This window comes from Tetrahymena thermophila (genome assembly GCF_000189635.1).
Source record: "Tetrahymena thermophila SB210 genomic scaffold scf_8254645, whole genome shotgun sequence".
NCBI classification, from domain to species: domain Eukaryota; phylum Ciliophora; class Oligohymenophorea; order Hymenostomatida; family Tetrahymenidae; genus Tetrahymena; species Tetrahymena thermophila.
The window spans coordinates 1,036,874-1,055,112 of record NW_002476413.1 but is presented as its reverse complement, the minus strand read 5'-3'; the positions used below and the strand labels follow the sequence as shown (position 1 = coordinate 1,055,112).

At 23.0% G+C, this 18,239-nt stretch overlaps 3 protein-coding genes across 3 annotated transcripts; all 3 read right to left on the bottom strand. All coding sequences in view use genetic code 6, as the record gives it.

Moving 5' to 3' along the window:
* Window positions 1-1,977: 1,977 nt before the first annotated feature.
* On the bottom strand, window positions 1,978-2,589 carry TTHERM_00125130 (hypothetical protein; the record flags this gene model as incomplete). The annotated part of the gene is made up of 1 exon (XM_001016192.1): window positions 1,978-2,589. The coding sequence occupies one exon, from the start codon at window positions 2,587-2,589 to the stop codon at window positions 1,978-1,980; it is 612 nt and encodes a 203-aa protein (XP_001016192.1).
* A 431-nt stretch (window positions 2,590-3,020) lies between these two features.
* Window positions 3,021-15,209, bottom strand: TTHERM_00125140 (MIR domain protein; the record flags this gene model as incomplete). Its single annotated transcript, XM_001016193.2, has 30 exons — window positions 3,021-3,092; window positions 3,158-3,370; window positions 3,424-3,581; window positions 3,681-4,263; window positions 4,335-4,715; window positions 4,771-4,854; window positions 4,926-5,420; window positions 5,569-6,285; window positions 6,341-6,486; window positions 6,540-6,961; window positions 7,041-7,221; window positions 7,283-7,385; window positions 7,443-7,656; window positions 7,710-7,849; window positions 7,906-8,544; window positions 8,598-8,944; window positions 9,000-9,540; window positions 9,619-9,935; window positions 10,003-10,281; window positions 10,419-11,169; window positions 11,232-11,456; window positions 11,513-11,812; window positions 11,863-12,309; window positions 12,464-12,776; window positions 12,833-13,053; window positions 13,118-13,462; window positions 13,515-13,623; window positions 13,685-13,945; window positions 14,528-14,735; window positions 14,915-15,209. The coding sequence occupies 30 exons, from the start codon at window positions 15,207-15,209 to the stop codon at window positions 3,021-3,023; spliced, it is 9,507 nt and encodes a 3,168-aa protein (XP_001016193.2).
* A 1,794-nt stretch (window positions 15,210-17,003) lies between these two features.
* TTHERM_00125160 (Ctr copper transporter family protein) lies at window positions 17,004-17,646 on the bottom strand (the record flags this gene model as incomplete). The annotated part of the gene is made up of 3 exons (XM_001016195.2): window positions 17,004-17,229; window positions 17,366-17,491; window positions 17,582-17,646. The coding sequence occupies 3 exons, from the start codon at window positions 17,644-17,646 to the stop codon at window positions 17,004-17,006; spliced, it is 417 nt and encodes a 138-aa protein (XP_001016195.2).
* Between the last annotated feature and the right edge of the window lie 593 nt (window positions 17,647-18,239).

The window sequence follows — 18,239 nt, the reverse complement described above, 5'->3', positions numbered from 1 at the left end:
AACTTTTAAGCAAAGATTCAGCAGAAAAATAATAATTGTCTACTTTTTTGAGGGTGGTTTGAATGATGAGATTGTTTTGTTAAATGCTTTATTTATTTTTTGCTTTATGCTTTATCTCTTAGTATTTATTCTTATTAAGTCTATTTATTCTTATATATTCTCTTTTTGATAATTATTTAAGATACAACGATCAAATAAATAATCGCTTTTTTCTATTAGTCAGAAAATATTGTTATTAATTATTTAGTTATAAATGCTTTTCTAAAAATCTAATAATAATCCTCATCAAGTGTTTACTTTTATTCGCGCGTAGTATAATAAAATACTTTTATTTTACCTCTACTGAAAAATTAAATAATAAAATCATATTTTTCTTAACAAGAGATACATGTATTTTCACAAAAATATAAAATTTAAAATTAACTTCAAAATAAGTTTATAAATAATCTATCAGAAAAATTTAAAATCAAAAGTACTATCTGTCAATCCCCATTAATATATTTTTGCACAAAAAATAAAATTTCATTTTGTGGAAATAAACCCCTCTTATTTGATCTTTTTGATTTGGTAAAAAAGATAGATCAATTAATATTAATACTTTGATAATTTGTGAGAAAAAATAAATAATCTCTTATTTCAAAGATGATTAATAAAAAAAGTAATTAGATCTCATAGCAGAAAAAAAGCTAGAGGAAAAAATTATCAAGAAAAATTACTAGATGCTACAAAGATCATTTGATTTTTTTAAGCAGTAGAGTTTTTAAAAGCATTTATTTACACTACTATTCATAGCAATTAATTGTTTTAATAAAGAGTATAGTGAATAATATATTTTAAAACTAGCCGTCAATGCTTACCTTACAAAAATAAATAAAAGCTGATACAGAGGAAAAAGCAAAAACAGTGATCAAATTATATTTTATCAGATTTTAAGGCTATTATTTTAATATTTTCTAAATTGCCTAATCATTGTTTTAAACAACTTAAAAAAGCATAGATATCACAGAAAATATAAAATTTATTATTTTTTAAAGCAATTAATATATCACCACATATAATAAATAAATTAGACTTAATTTACTGAATTATGCTTAATGTATAAGTTATTGGTTTAATCATAATATGTTATTGCGTTAAAGGTAGATTTAATATAACAAAAATTTAGAATTAAACAAATAAATAAATAATATTTTATGATAAAAGTATTCATCCTTTTAAATATCAATATCCATCCTCATAACTTAAATTATTATTTTAAAAATCTAAAAAATTTATTAGTTAGTTGGAACATTTTTAAAAGCAAAATAAACTAGTTGATTTATTTTAATTTACAAAATAAAACAAGACAATATTTAAATTAAAAAATAAGCATCAAAAAGAAAGCCAGGTGCCAATATTTTTATTATTCTTAATTTTATCTCATTTTAGGTTAATTATACAAAATTTTGAAAATTAAAATTTTTATCCATTTTAATATTATCCCTAGCTATTTAAGCCATTTATTGATAATAGGTAGCAAGCATACTTTTGCTCAAAAATATTTTATTGTATTTACATAAACATTTAATAAATAAGTATTTAATTTTTTGAATTCTTGTTAAGTAAAAAATAAATATGAATATATTGACGAGTAATTACAATAAAATAGTATTTACATTTATTGATAGATGTTATTAATCATGCGGCTGAAAAAAAATTAAACTAAATATGAAATATAATTAAATTTAATTTAATATGCAAAATATATTTTTCTTACATTTAATTCAAGGATGATATCTATATTAATACAACAAACAATACAAAGTACATTTTCTTTATAAATTTATAACTAAAAATTGTAAATTTATGCGATTGAATGATTGATTAATTTTTTGCTTGCTCATTAAAAAAATTTATTTATTTACAAAAGACCATAAAAAATAATAATTTCAAACAAATTAGCTATTGTTTAAATGTTTCATCAATAATTACTTTAAATCATATCATAGACCTATTAGAGTATCCAAGGGTTGTAGAGTCTTACAAAAGTAAGCTATTTTAAACATTTTGTATGTCTTAGGTTGTGTAGCCTATCTTATCGTATAAACTTTCAAAATTGCCTAAAACTAGAGCAAATTAATTGCCTAAATCTTACTTTTGCCTTCTTAAATCTTATATTTACAATTCTAATTTACTTTAATCTTCGTTTGCATTCTTAACTTCTAATGATAAATTTTCTTATATTCTTTTCATTTACTCCCTTAAATCACTAAATATGTCTATATTTTCTTTTTAAATTTCATCTTTAACTATTTCAACCTATTCTTAAAGAATTTATCTCTCTAAATTTAATTCTTCAAACAGCTTATATGCTTATTTTATGCATTCTTCTTGCTGATGATATTATTTTGTAGCAGATGTATGTTAATCCACTTATTTTTATTGACTAAAAACAGCATTTTATCTTTCTTTATTTGTAAGTTTTTTGCTAGATTATTAAGGTTATCCTTTCTACTCCTATGTATATTATTCTTATTCGTTTTAAGTTTAAAATTTATCTTCTTACTCACTTTTCATACTTGTAACTCCAGATTTTATATTTGTTGTCATTATACAAAATAACTTTTTACATCAATATTAAAATACAAATGATTTTTCAAAATTAAATAAAATCAATCAATCATAAAAAGAGTCTTTAATCAAAAAATAAATTGAATGCATACTAGATTCAACAATAAATATTACTGCTTAAATAGATTATAAACAAATTAACAAATATCAATATTAAGTATATGATTTACTAACATATATAAAAAAATATATGTCTTTATTAGAGATAGACCGAAGGTCAGAATTTTTTATATACTGAAGGTTATTTGAGCAAAACTGTAGAAAATAAATAATATAAATTTTATGTTGTAAAAAGTATCTGAATAATATATATATTTATTAATTTATTTTTCTTAAAAAACAAACTTAAAAACATAAATTAAGATGACAAAAATTATTAAATTATTAATAGCATCGTAGTAAATTTGGTTTCAAACGATCTCAGATTTTACAACACTTACCTTTAATCTAAGTGATTCTATTTTAGACTAAAGATTATCACACTAATGTTTATAAATGAAGAAAAAAAAATGAATTAATTAAAAAGATTCAATAAATTCTAAGTTACTTAATCTTGTATATTTTGTAGTTCTTGTTTTCTTTATAATTTAATTTATGTTTCTTCATCTTAAACATGAATAGCCCTCTTTACTGGGAACCAAGAAACATCAGAAGTTTTTAGTTATTCAAATACATAACTTTCATTTCCTGTAAATTCCTTTTAGTCTTTATATTGTAAGTATGCACTGAAGTACACATAATCCCACATATAATGATGATGCTATTAAATTTATATTTTTAAATTAATAAAAATTTTGTTAAAAATATGAATACCCTTATATGATGCTTAAATCCATGCTTATATTAAAGTTAATCATATGCTTTTTCTATATTATCTCTCTCTATACCACACACAAAGCATTTGGACACTAATGCTTCCTCTTTCTCGTATTATATATCTTTGAAAGCTGAAAAGTTTTCGATAATTATACCTAAATTAATAATTCAAAATAATTTTAAAAGGAGATAAAATATATTTAATGAGATAGAATTATTCATTAATAATTAATTAAAAAAATAATTTTAAATACCTGCAACCATATTTATTAAAACAATAACAATGCTTATGATGAAAAAATTATCGAATAAGAATCTTGCAAGATATCTTGTATTCATAATTTCATATTCACCATCATCTACTTTAGGTTATAACGCGCTGCTATCACTATTATAGCTCTCATCAATTAGTATACCACCAATAGAACCAGATGCTTTAAAAGTAAAGTCTATATTAGTAATAATACATCTCCAATATACATCACATGTACCCCATTTTGGTGAATCAGGCGTTCCATATTAATCATAAAAGCATAGATATGTGATAATCGAATAGTAGTACTAAGCCAATAAAAAGAGCATAAATGTAAGAGCTATTTCTACTCTCGGAATCCAGACAGCTTTGACTACATTAGATAAAATTTTTATACGCAAAAAATCTACAGTCAAAAACCCGAAAAAGAATGGATGAACCACAAGACCAACTATACAAATTGCCATATAGAAAGTATAATACATAAAGTCAAAATCTGTACAACATGTATAGATTGTTTTCACGATTGTCCATAGTAATTTAAGTATCTTTTTAGTCCTTCCTGTGTCTTCTTCATACCATTCCTAAAATAATTTAAAGAGATTATATAGAAAAGAAAATACAACTCATTTAATTTGAATAATCAGTTAGTTACCAGCCACATGCTTTTTAGCAATATTGGTGCTCTTTTAATGAAGAAAAAGAAGAAAATTAAAGAACTAAAAACAAGATTTATAATTCCTAGCAATTTTAAAAATGTATTTGTCCAAGTATTACTATCATAACCAAACATTCTAGGTTCATGCATTCTTGCATTATAAAGTTCGCTTTTGTAATCACAAACTCCGTTTAAGCATTCAAATTATATCTGAAGTTATTTATAATCATATACACCATATGAGGCTATAATTGTTGCATTCAGCAAGCAGTTACAACAGAATGCCAAGTCTTCCCATAGCGTTTTGTGATCTGCTATAAATCCGATAATTCTGTATCTCCTAAAGAACTCTCTACAGTCCTCCTCGTGATTCATAACCTAATAATAAAAATATTTTTATCATAAAGTTTTTGTATTCAAATAATATAATTACATGAATCAATTCCTTAGAGCTTTCTATCAACGTCCTTAATTTACCTTTATCGCTATTATAGTCAACATCTTCATGGAAATAAAGCTATAAGATTTATGAAAAGTGATACGTAAATAAATAAATAATTTATTATTAGATAAATTTATTAAAATTACTTTGTATTCTTTTGGCAATGAAAAGAAAGGCATTCTTGGAAAGTAAATTTTACATAAATGATTATCTCTCTATAATTCAATTGTAATTGTTTTCTCTGTAAAGAATTTTATAGCTTCATTTTTTTTCTACTAAAAGTCTAATTAAAGTTATTCTTATTCTTCTTCAAATTTTTCATTGTTTCCACCGAGGTTAACAGCTGTTTAACCTACTTATTTTACAATATTAAGACCAGCTCCTGCAATAGTAGTTGCTATATTTTGTAATTCTTTTAAACGAGTAAACAAAGTGTTTTCTTCTTCATCATCTTCTTAAACAGTAAGAAGCTCTTAAATCATTTAATAGGTATCGAGTTATTCTTGATCCATTTAATTTTTTGGTATTTTTGATAGGAATATATTTACTAAAATGAATGCATTAAATCCTAATTCAATAACTAATTCATACTTGTTTTCATCTTCAATTTTGCTAATATTTATTAATTTATCCAAGTCTTACTATTTTTTGATAATATTTTATAATTATTAAGACATGTTAATGTATTTGTTTTAACTTACAAAATTAAAATTTAATAAAAAAAAAAATTTTTAATCAAACATTTAAATGTAAAAATTCATAAAAATTAGAATAAAAATAAATATTTACTTAATTAAAGCACTCGCGGTAATACTCACCTTTATAAATTCCTTTAAATTTTGTAAAAACATCAACTATAATATTAATAAGTACTTGTAATGGTATAGCTCTTCTTATTCTATTAAAAGTTGAAATATCATTTTCATTAAGTTCAAGAAGACTTAAGATTGTGATTAAACATTTATGTTTAATCCTTGATATATAGCCTTTATGGGCTTGCTTCTTTTTTACCAAAATATGAGTTGGTTATTATTTATTTTGTACTACTTAAGCGAGATAAGCTAGCGATTAACTTTCTTATTGCTCGATCATTTTTTTGGTTGAAACTTTTGTCGGTTTTGATGGGCCTTTTTTAGCATCTTTCTAATTATTTTATTCCTCTGTTTTTTCAAATACTTGAGTAGTAACATACACTGATTCTTCTTCTCTTAAAATATCAACAGCATACTCTAAAAATTTTGATTAAATAATCTCAGTTTAGTTTTATTTGCAAGGTCCTTGTACCAGCTCAGTTAGAGTATCAAAGCATTGTTTAACAGCTACATAAGTTTCATTAGAGATTTTGATTGATATTAGCAATTCAATAATTCTTTCAACTAAGTTGTAGCTTACTTTAGAATTAAATTAATTCCTTAAATAGCTTTACATTTTGTTATTATGTCCTTCACAAAGCAATTATATCAATTAAAGGACATTTTCAATAAGATGTTTGCTTGATGCTTAGTCCTTTTTTTAAAAAATATTTATAAAATGAAAGTTAGAAGAATAAAAATTAATTTACTAAACCAAATGAAGTCTTTTTTCCTTCAAGCTTTTTAATGATTTTAATCTCATCTTCAATTATATTATTAATCCTTTGGAACAAATATTCACTCTAAGAATTACTAATAAAAAATTCATAGAGAGTATTTTGTACCTACTTATTTCCTGTTATTAATATTAATTAATTTATAATTTTCATAATTATAAAAATAACTTACCTCCGTCTAATAAACTAATTAGTAGTCTAAATAAATAATATAAGTATACTTTATCTTTTTAGCTCTCTCGAGTAAGGAGACTAGAACATACTATAGAAGTGTTCAAGGCATCCATAACATTTTATCTTTTTTCTTTAGCTGCATTATCATCTTCTATATTTTATAATTATGGTTCTTTTGAATTGGGTGTGTCACTTCTCTCAATAATATGCCTAAGAGTCTTGATGATAAATATCACACTACCTTTTGATGAACCCATTTCTTTCCAAAAGTTAATGAAATTTAGTAATTTTTTAATAATATCCTCTTTTGAAATAAGCAGATCTTCAATAGCATCTTTTTTATTGTCAATGAAATTTTCAAAGTTCATAATTGAATCTTTAAATAATCTTTGCTCTTCTTTTACCATTTCTTTTATTGATCTTGTTGATTAATTTTGATTAATGGTAAATAATTTTTATTAATTGAGTTAGGATATAAATAAAATAATAAATCATTTACTTTGTATCTTTTAAAAGATTTTTGAAAGTGTTCCAAAGTTTCAAATATCTTGACTCCCTTTCTAATTTTTTAAGCTAATCAAAATGCACAGCTTTATTGCCATTTTGAATAGCTTCATGTTCTGCTTTTTTCAAGAACATGATCGCATTCACACAATTTTTAAACTTATGGAAAAGTTCGCCTATTTTTTATTGATAAGATTTTGTTTTAATAACTAGCAAAAAATTATTATGAAATCATACTATTATGCTTTCTAGTTGGTTAGTTATATTTATTTAAGCAAGTGTGATCTTTGTACTACCCTCCTACCTCTTGATTTTCTACAGCCATAATATTAATCAGTTGCTAAAATTAAATGTTTGATAAAAATTATATTCGTATTAATAAGCTATAAAAGTTTACTTGTAGAATTTCTGGGGGATTGAAATTAATTCTAAAATTGTTTGATAAGATAGCTATATTTTTAAGCTTTTAAGTAGTTCTATTATCCAATTTTTTATACTAAGAAAAGTCAACAAATCTGTAAATTTCATGAAGAAAATTTTAAGCAAAGCTATATATGACTTTTTAGTTATGAGACTCAATACTATTCTCCTTTTACTAAATAGCAAGAAGCCTATAAAATTTAAATTTAATTAATAGAAATTTAAATAAGTTAAAATATGCTACACTGAATCTTTAAGGAAATTGTCATTGTACTCATTGATTAGAGGTAAAAAATTATCTATCATAAATTATTTTTCTTCTTAAGAATAATTGTATTTATTCCTTATATTTTAAATTTCGATCTCAACACACTATATGAAGATCTATTTATATTTTTTAAATAAGTTAATTGATATGTAAGTGTCAAATTTTTGTTTACTTAAGAACTCTATTAAAATTATGCAATGCTTTAATCTAGCTTATAGAAATAAGTCAAAAGAAGATCAGTTATGTATTATTTCCTGCTATACACTTGTTATTTATTTGCATTTTTATCATTTATGTTCTTATTTTGCTTAATTTTCATTTCCTCAAGCAGTAGTTAGAACAAACTAGGAACTCTTATATGCAAGAAAGATCTATAAATAAAATTTACACCGATTTCGGAAGTTGTAAATCCTATTGAGATGATCTGAATAAGTTTTAATTTATATTCTCTTAATCTCTTTTCTAATACATCTGGATTTTATGTTTAACATTGCTCATAGAATTTTATTGTTAAATTTATGTCAAAGTTATTCTTTAAATCTTATTAGACTTCACTGTTTTCTGTTTCTAATATGAGTTGTTCCTCATTAGCTTCATTAGCTTCTTCTGTTTAAGTTTTTAATTCGATATTTTTCGTTTAATCAAATCCTACAATCAGTAGCTTTTAGGTCTTTCTTATATCTAAAATATTTTCATTCATATCAAGCATAGATTAAGGCTTAGATTCTTCAATTTTTTATTTAGATTGCATTAATTCTAAGTATTGCATAGTTGCTCTTTTTTGTTCAATTAAATTATCTGCTTTAAAAGGCTTGTTAAAGAAAAAATAAATCTTAGAATAGCTTTTTTTAAAAGGAATTTTACATTAACAATATTAACAACTTTTGAGTCTAGCAAAGTTTAAATTATTCTCTTTTGGATTTCATAACTGTCAGAAGTTTAGTTTTACATAAGAATCCAAAATAATTCTAGAAACTCTGGCTGCATACCATGTATTTTAATTAGATTTATAGTATAATCGATATATTTGGTGTTATTTGCTAAAGAGAGATCTCTATTACCTCTAAAAATTTCACAAATAAACTCCATCTGACCAATATTCAAATATGATTGATTAAATAAAAGCTTGTGATAATGTTTGAACAGTGTTTTTTGAATTTTTTGATTTTTAAAACAAAATATTGACAAAATTTTGTGACAGGTTTTAAATACTTTTTATATTTAATAAAAATTATTTGATTTAAGAAGATTATCAAAACAAATTACCATTAATAACGCTGTACATGAACACCTTTTTGTATGAGTATTTTTGTATTTCTTAATTCTAAACTGTAAAGTAATGAGAGTTAGTTTAGAGCACACTGGTACCTTATTCTAAAAACTTAAGGAGAACTTTATGGCCTTCTAAATGCTTAAAAATTTTTTATTTAATTTCTAAGTCTTCTGACTTACCTTCATTAAATTATTCATATAGCTTTGTGAGTTTATTTAAAGTAATCTCTAAATTTTCTTCAGCCTTTTCATTGTAAGTATCTTGTTCGATAATTTGGAGCCAACTTTATGAATAACTTATAAGTGCTTTTAATCTACTAATTAGCTTACTCATTTACTAATAAGAACGATCACTGCTTCCACTATTCACTAAATTTATTTTAAAAATATTCTCAATCAACTTCTTCTTTTGTGTGAAGCACCTGTAAATTAAATTTGCAAATTTATTCTATAAGTCTGGATCCTCAGAAAAGTAAAACCCAATCATTAAAGATTCAGAAAACGGTCTTCTGATTATATCATCAATATTTCCTACCTGTTATAATTAAATTTTAATTTATAATCTTCATAAAACATAAAAATATAAAAGATAAAAATGTAAATTTTAATTCACTTATTCACTATAAAGGTTAGGATCGTAAATCTATCCCTTCTTAGGTTTTAGTTTTTTGAATTTCCTCTTCTTTTTTAAAACTGGCTAACCAACTGCAAACATATTCTCTGGGAATAGCTAGGATAGTTCTTTTTCTAAATCTTAATTGCGTTGATAGTTATTATCTGCTTTGTTGTTCTCATAAAAGACATCAGTGAAGTAATTCATAGCATTTTGAATATAGAAGTCCTCTCTCCAATCCATCAAATACTCAAATATTTCGCAGATTTCGATTTTTATTAGAGTCTCTAGATCCTTGTTGATTTTAATTTCCATATCTATTTAAATAATTCAATTGTTAGTTAAAGAGATGTTAAATTATTTTCTTGCAAAGTTTTGTATTACTTTTCATTTAGTAAGTCTTATCTGTAAATTTTGTAAGCAACTTTTGTAAGCTTTGATAAGTATTTAAGAAGTTTAATTAGCTTTGGTTTTCTTTCTCAAAACTAGATCCTTTGACACCTCCATCTTCTTCTTCCTCTTCCTCTTCATTGATTTTGATTGGTAAAACTTTGGTAAGATCAGTAAATAACTTCAATCCTTCTCCTCCTATATTTTTCACTGATAAAAGAGAAATACCCTCCTTTTACTCTTCAATTTATTTTTCAATATTGCTGATATATTCTAAAATATTTTTGTTTTTTTAAATAAATTTATCTTATTTTATTCTTTTAAATATTATCAAACTTATAAATTAATTATTGATTGATTTTATGAAAAAAAAAAAGCAGGCAAAAAGAGCTTGAGAAAAATAAATTTACTTCTTTTCAAAATACCAACGCCATCGCTTTATACTTGAGAGGCTCCATTTTTTATGAGTTCTGAAGTGTAATCTATTTCAAACTCCAATATAAAGGAAAGATAACTGACTATATCTTTGAAAATTTTAATAGGAACTTTATTCTCATCTTTATCTTAAGAAAATTGTGCAAACTTGGTAAAAAATCCATACTTTAACATTAAATGAAAATTCTTAATAACTTCATATGTTAAATTATTAAAAACAGTATCATAAATAGCTTAATTAGATGTTTGAGTAAATGGTTATTCTTTTTATTTGGTATATTCTTTATCTTTGTAATAATCTGGATAGTTCTTTTCATCTATTTTCATGTTTTCCAATTTCATAATTGCTTGAAAGCATTTCTTGAGTTCCCTTCTTATAAATATTTAATTTTTGCGAATGAATTCAATATCTTCTTTTGCATTATTTTTTATAAATTAAATGTAAATTTCTGCTTCTTCTTGCTTCTTCAAATATCTTTCAAACTTATTTTTCATGTGCTACAAATAAACTAAATTTTCTTTCTTCTTCTTCAATTTAGGTTAACGAATCATTTTTAAGATAACTGGATCGAAAATAAATGGGCAAATTTCTCTATCGTTTAATCTATCATCTTAGCTAATAAAAATACGAACAAGATTTGGTTTTTGAATAATCAGCCTAGGCTCTTTATCTATATATAAATTTCTTTAGAGTTTGCACATTCTAGCTCTTAGCTCAATACTATGCTGATTAATTAATATATTAAAAAGAATTACAAAAAGTTAAAAAGCAATTAAATTTATCATACATTATCATTCTAAATGAACTCCATTAGAGTATTCTAAGGAAAAATATCGCTAAATGCTTTACCACTGGTAAAATTTCTATTAGCGCACATGTTTGAGTACAATTCAATTTAGCATAAAAAATAATTTCCAATCTGACGATTTTTCTAAATGGACTTTTTATCAAAGTCAGTGAGATTAAGAGTGACAATATCATATTCAAGTGATTTCTATTATCTTCTTTTTATCTAGTAAAAAAAATCTTTAAATATCATAATTTTGGAATAAAATATATTGATTGTACTTCAATAAAGAAATTCTTCTTTTTTTGGAAAAACTTGACACCTGTACTATCATCTTCCTTTCTAAGATTAATGTCTTTTGGCTAATCTACTATTTCTTCACGAATTTTGAGGAGAGTATTAAAAATAATTTATCTATTATCTATAAAACTAGAAAATATCTTTTCTTAGTTGATGTAAATAGAGTTGTGGTAAAACATGCAAAAGCTGGCTAGCAAACTTAAAATATCATTTTTAGTATAAGGTTCCATTTTTTTAAGCTTTTTGACAAGGTATTAAAAGAAGTTCTTTGATTTGCTTTTCTATAAAAAACAGTAAACATTATTTTCATATGAAAAATGTTAAAATTTACTTTTTAAAATGCGTTTTAGTTTTGATTAGAAGACCTTTTTGTGAATTAAATTTAATGAAGAGAATGCAAAATTTAGAAATTTCCTTCAAAGCAAAATTCAAATGCTTCCTTAACGAAGTCTCCATATCCAATATGCTCAACAAAATCATTTTAAAATTTAAAAAAGTAGAGTTAATTGTTTTAGTTTCTGTAGCAAGCAAACTTTATAAGGCTATAAATTTAATATGATAGAATGTATTTATTCTTCAAATGTTGTACACATTGCCTGTAGAATTTTTCTCTGCCCTTAAACTGTTTAGTAACTAATCCATTTTTAACTGGATCAGAGTCATCTTTCAAAAATTCATCTCCTGGCTTAACATTAAACTCTGAAAATTCTTCAGGCTTCGGGAATACTTTTGCCAAGAACCAGCAGAATAAACCCAAAAGCATTTGCTCACAAAATTTCTTATCAAATATTTTAAAACGAAATTAGTTTCATAAAATTTGTTAGCAAAATAAAAAATTTTTATGAATTTTTTAAGAAAAGTTTTATAAGAAAAACCAATATTTAAACAAATATTAAATGAATTTAATAAATGTTAATTATGATTAAACATACATTTTATCTATCTTGAGAAGGGTAGTTGTATTCATGCTACATTGATATATTTGAGATAATTTTATTAGTGATAAAATTCTCGATGCTTTTAATAGTATCAATAACCTTAGGGTAGAAGAAGTCAAATTAACTTAATTTAAACATTTGATTTTTGAAATTTTCTTGCTCACTTATATCAACTATGTTTTATGCTATGCTTAAAATCAATGGAATAGATGATTAAAGAAAATTAGTTTCCCAAATATCTTGTTAGTTTGATTTTCTAAATTTGAAAGTGTTCACTTCTTTCATTTTCGCTTCAAATATTGCAAGACTAATTTTTAAAATAATTGAATGAAATAAAAATGTAAATTAAAGAAAAAAAATTACTTTTCAGCAATAGCTCCACTTTAATTGTTATCGTCTTATTCTTCTTCTTTTACTGAAAGCCACACAATTTCATCATTACAAAGATGCTATATTCTAAAATAAGAGTCTTTTTGAATATTTTATTTTGATTAGAACTTGAACATGAGATTCTCAATAGGTATAAATTTAAATAAAGTCGAATCATCTCTTTGCTTAGTCAGCTTAAGCTAATATCTTGCTTTCTTTTAAATAGGTAAATAAATAAATAAATAACTAAACAGAAAAATTCTTTCAAATATTTTTTACATCTGAAGAATAACTTGATTTTTTCTATTTGTAGCAGCTTAAGTACTTTCCAGAAATTAAATGCCTAATTCTATATTTATTTCCCCATTATAAAGGTCCTCCTACGAAAACATTTTCTGGTTCTATCCTATACAAACCGTTTGTACTTAGGTTTTGTTTTTGTATTTATTCAGAATCTTCAAAAATATTTTCAATGTTTTTGAATTCTGTCTTAAAACTTTCTAAAAGCTAATTTTTGATGAGTTTCACTTGATCTTCTTCCAGCATAGCAATTCCATGACGATTTTTTTAATTATTTAAAATTTCTACAAAAGGATCACTTTATCTTTGTGAACTTACGAAAAGCTTTAAATTAAATAAATTTTAAATTCTAAAATATTTAATAGTGAAAATTTACTTTTTTTTCTGTTTGAATAATCCAAACAATATCACCAGCTCTTAAATAATTTTTTTCCTCAATAGACTCCACTTAAGAAGTTGAGGTAGGTTCTTGGTATAAGTTTAATCTAAAAGATTTGATAATAATATCAATTAATATAATAACTTCAAGTAATAATAATAATTTACTTCCAAGATTTAGCACTATCAATACTTGCATAAACTAAATGAGTTTGAGCTACTTAATTTTACTTTTAATTTTTATTATTTTATTACTGATGAATTACATCTGCAATTAAATAAGGTCTTTTGCCATCTATCATTTCAGAACAACAAATATGCATTAGCTCATTTTCGTAAACAAAGTTGTCATTTCTCATAGTTTATAATCTTAAAGAAGGCATAAATTTGAAGAAACAAAAGCTGTTTGGATATTCTACTAGCTCTACACTTTTAAAATTTTAAAATAAAATATTGAATACAATTTAATCTAAAATGAAGTAAATATTTTTTTATTATTTTATGATAATGCTTTGAATATAGATTAAAAGTAATTTTATAGAAAATTGATAACGAATATTTCGATTCTCAATAATTTAAAAGGCTATTTATTATCAACAGTTGCATTCTTTAAGTGATTTAAAACTAAAACAAAATAATTTTGCTATTTAATTCAAAACAAGAATATTTAAAAGCTATTTATTATCAACAGTTGCATTCTTTAAGTGATTCAAAGCTACAACAAAATTATCTTGAAATTCAATTAAAAAATTAAAAATATCTAGCTTTATTCACTACATTTGAGGAGAATAATAAATGTAGAATTGCACAGAATAATGGTTTTAAGGCTAATTATACATTTTTCAAAGCTGAAGATCGAAATAAATCATTGAAAGGTTTATTTTATTTTATATTACGTTTTTAAATTGCAACATGCTAATTATATTTTAAGTATATTTATAATTAACTCAACTATCCTTTTTTTGATAAATAGCTGCTACTAAAATTTTTATAATATAATAAAGGGTTTACTAAAGGTTTTCAGAGTTTTCTTTGTTTAAACAGACATATTTCATTGTATTTAAATGCAAAAGCATAAAATTTGAGTTAATAAGCAGAATTTTCTATCCACATTAACGCTCCATAGTGTTTATGTTATACAAAAATTCGCTTTCAATTCTATTTTTAAAATCGCTGATTCTATTCCTTCTCTCATCTAATTTTTCCTCTTGACCTAATTCTTTAAAACAATTTTTTTAATAATTTAGCAAGCTGTGCACAAAATTAAAATAAGATTCATTTAATAACATCTTTTAACATTTAAAAACCCATTTTATTCTTCTAATCGCGAATTTAAAACCATTTTCTATATGCTTTTGATAAATTTTTGGTTAAAATAGTATTTTTAATGCAAGTTACTTTTTAATTCCTTAGCCCCTTCAGTAAAGAATTCTAATAAAAATTGCTATTGCTTAAATGAGTTCAAGTCTTAAAAAGGGAGAATCATAAATAAACAATATGAAAAATCATCATCCTTATTTGCTTCTCCTTGTAAATCAAATTTTTTCATTTCTACACTTTAATTCATAAAGCCTTCCCCATACATATAATATTAAAAACTATCTTCTAAATTGAGATGAATGAGAGAGCCAAATCTGACAAGTCTTTCAGGCTGCTAATGCCCTGCATCTTATCCAGATGAAGAATGGTTCATATTTCAATATCTTATTTAAATTAATCTAATCTTTATTTTTGATTTTCAGCTTGTTAACACTCTATTAAAACCTATCTTGATTTTTATTAACTTTAGTTAGAGCTATCTCTCTTAGAGTAATAATTGATATAATTGGTATATGGAATATATCTAATTTAAGTTATTTTTTAATAAATATTTAAATATATTAAACATATTAGTTGTTTGCTTTTTGAAATCCCACTATATATGTACATATGTATGTATGCATTTATAAATTTCAACTTTTCTTATTCAAAACAACCAGTTTAACTCAATTCAATTCAACTGAATTTTAAAATCATATTCTATTATATTATTTACTTAAATTTATAATTATCATTTTAAATATTTTAAGTGTAGCAATTAAAAATAATAACTTTGAAAGTTTAAGATTTCTTTTAGTTAAAATTATTTTAGCAAAATTATATTTTAAAAATTTTTCCTATTTAATTACAAATAAAATGAGTGGATTCTCAGCAAAAAGAATTTTTACCCATACCCCATAAAATAATTTTATTAAAATAAAATTTTTATATAAGGATTCTATTTATTTTTAAACATTTTTTGGAATATAAAATTTACTTTAGAAAATCATTAAAAATAACTAATCAAATTTGTAATTTTAAGTCACAAAAAAGAAAATAATTTTAAATAAATTGATGATTTTTCTAATTTACTTTTAATATTTAAATGCTTTGATGTTTATTTTATTTAAGTATTTCTTTTTTTATTAATAACTTTTAACTTGAAGTAAGCAAATACTTATTTTAAAAGTCTTTGTGAAGTTGTTAATTAAATATTTTAAGCAAGATATCTTAAAAATTTGAAACCATAATATATGGTTTACATGCATTTATCTGCTCAACCTTTTTTATCCAGAATTCAAAAAGTAATTAACATATTTTTTTTGAAAATGAAATTTACTTTAGAAAATCATTAAAAATAACTAATCAAATTTGTAATTTTAAGTCATAAAAAAGAAAATAATTTTAAAAAAAGTGATGATTTTTCTAATTTACTTTTCTTCTTTTTAAATATTTAAATGCTTTGATGTTTATTTTACTTTAGTATTTCTTCTTTGTTAATAATTTTAACATGAAGTAAGCAAATACTTATTTTAAAAGTCTGTTTAAAGTTGTTTATTAAATATTTTAAGCAAAATATCTCAAAAATAAATTTGAAATACATATATTTATCTGCTCAACTTTTTTTATCCATAATTCAAAAATTAATTAATATATATTTTTTGAATATAAAATTAACTTTGAAAATCATTTAAAATGACAAATCAAATATGTAATTTTAAGAAATTAAAAAGAAAATAATTTAAAATAAAGTGATGATTTTTCTAAATTACTTTTCTTCTTTTTAAATATTTAAATGCTTTGATGTTTATTTTACTTTAGTACTTCTTCTTTATTAATAAATTTTAACTTGAAGTAAGCAAATACTTATTTTAAAAGTCTTTTTGATGTTGTTTATAAATATTTTAGGCTAGATATCTCAAAAATTTGAAACCATAATATGTGGTTTACATACATTTATCTGCTCAACCTTTTTTATCCAGAATTGAAAAAGTAATTAACATAATAGATTTATTTTCCAATTATTTTATTTGGAAATAGAGAGAAAAATTTATATTAAAAATATAAAGCTTTTTCAATTAATTTTAATACCTAAATTTCTAACATAAGCTAAATAACATAAATAAACAAAATAATGGTTTTAATAAAATTACAACTAATAATAAACCTTTTAGCTAATTTTTATGATTCAAGAATGGCAAAGTTCGTGATTTCCTTTTAATTCATATAAAGTTTTGTCAAAAGTAAATATGAAATAACCAATGGTTAAACCTAAAGCTGTAGCTATTAAAACCCATCCATTCATAGTCATCATTATCATCATAAGCATAAAATTTGATAAAGTGTATGCAAAATAATAAATAGTAAGAATAATCTTAACATCGATGGGACAACGAGAGTACTTTTGGTTTGAGCTATTAATAATTAATAAAAAACAATTTAAAGATTTATATTTATATTTAGTTATAAAGAGTATTCTTCTTGTTAGTAGAGATTTCGATTGTAAAAGGTTTTGATAAAGATCTAAAAAATAATGGAATTGTATATTACTTTTTAAGTTTTTTCTTTAAGTAGAGATCCTTCAAGAATGGAATTAGCATATGGAAAATACCGTAGAGTAAGCAGCAGAAACATCCTAAAACAAAATATCCATAATCACCAACAACAGTCTTAAATCTTTATATTTTTTTGTAAATATAAACGTAAGATACATTGAAAAATTCAATGATTGACTTAAAGAACAAATCAATCAAGTTATTAATTTACTGTTTAAATACGAAAGCACAAGTCTCATCAAAGTAGACATACATGTGCATAGGACCCATAGCCATTTTAAATTTACTTAACTTTTATGTCTTGATTTATTAAAATAGAGCTTAACTTGAGAGAGCTAGATTTGAAAAACTTTTTAAAGAGTTTTTAGTAATATTTATTTGTTTACTAATATTAATAATTAAATTGATTAATTAATTACCTCCAACACTTTTTCATACAAACATTGTGGATATACAAATTTAATTTATCTAACATTATTTAATAGAATTATGAGAGAGGTATTGTGAAAAATCTTTCACTAATTTTGTAAAATATTAAGTTTCATCAGAAAACTCTTGAGCATTCTTTATTTGTTGTAAAAATAAGATCTAATTGTAAGAAGGCTCATGACTTAAACTGTTTAATACTAATAAACTATGGTAAAATTCAAAGAAATATTAGATTTTTACAAATTAAAAAAAATATATATTGAATGAGATATTTACTTAATGTAAAATAAAATGATCAATTATGAGTGAATAATAGGGAAGATAAGCTATTAGATATTAAACTTTCTATTTAGAAAAAGAATGTTCTATTAAATTTATTTACTAAATCTGGTAATTAAGAGAGTTGTAAATTTCTATAAAATGAATACTAAATATTACTT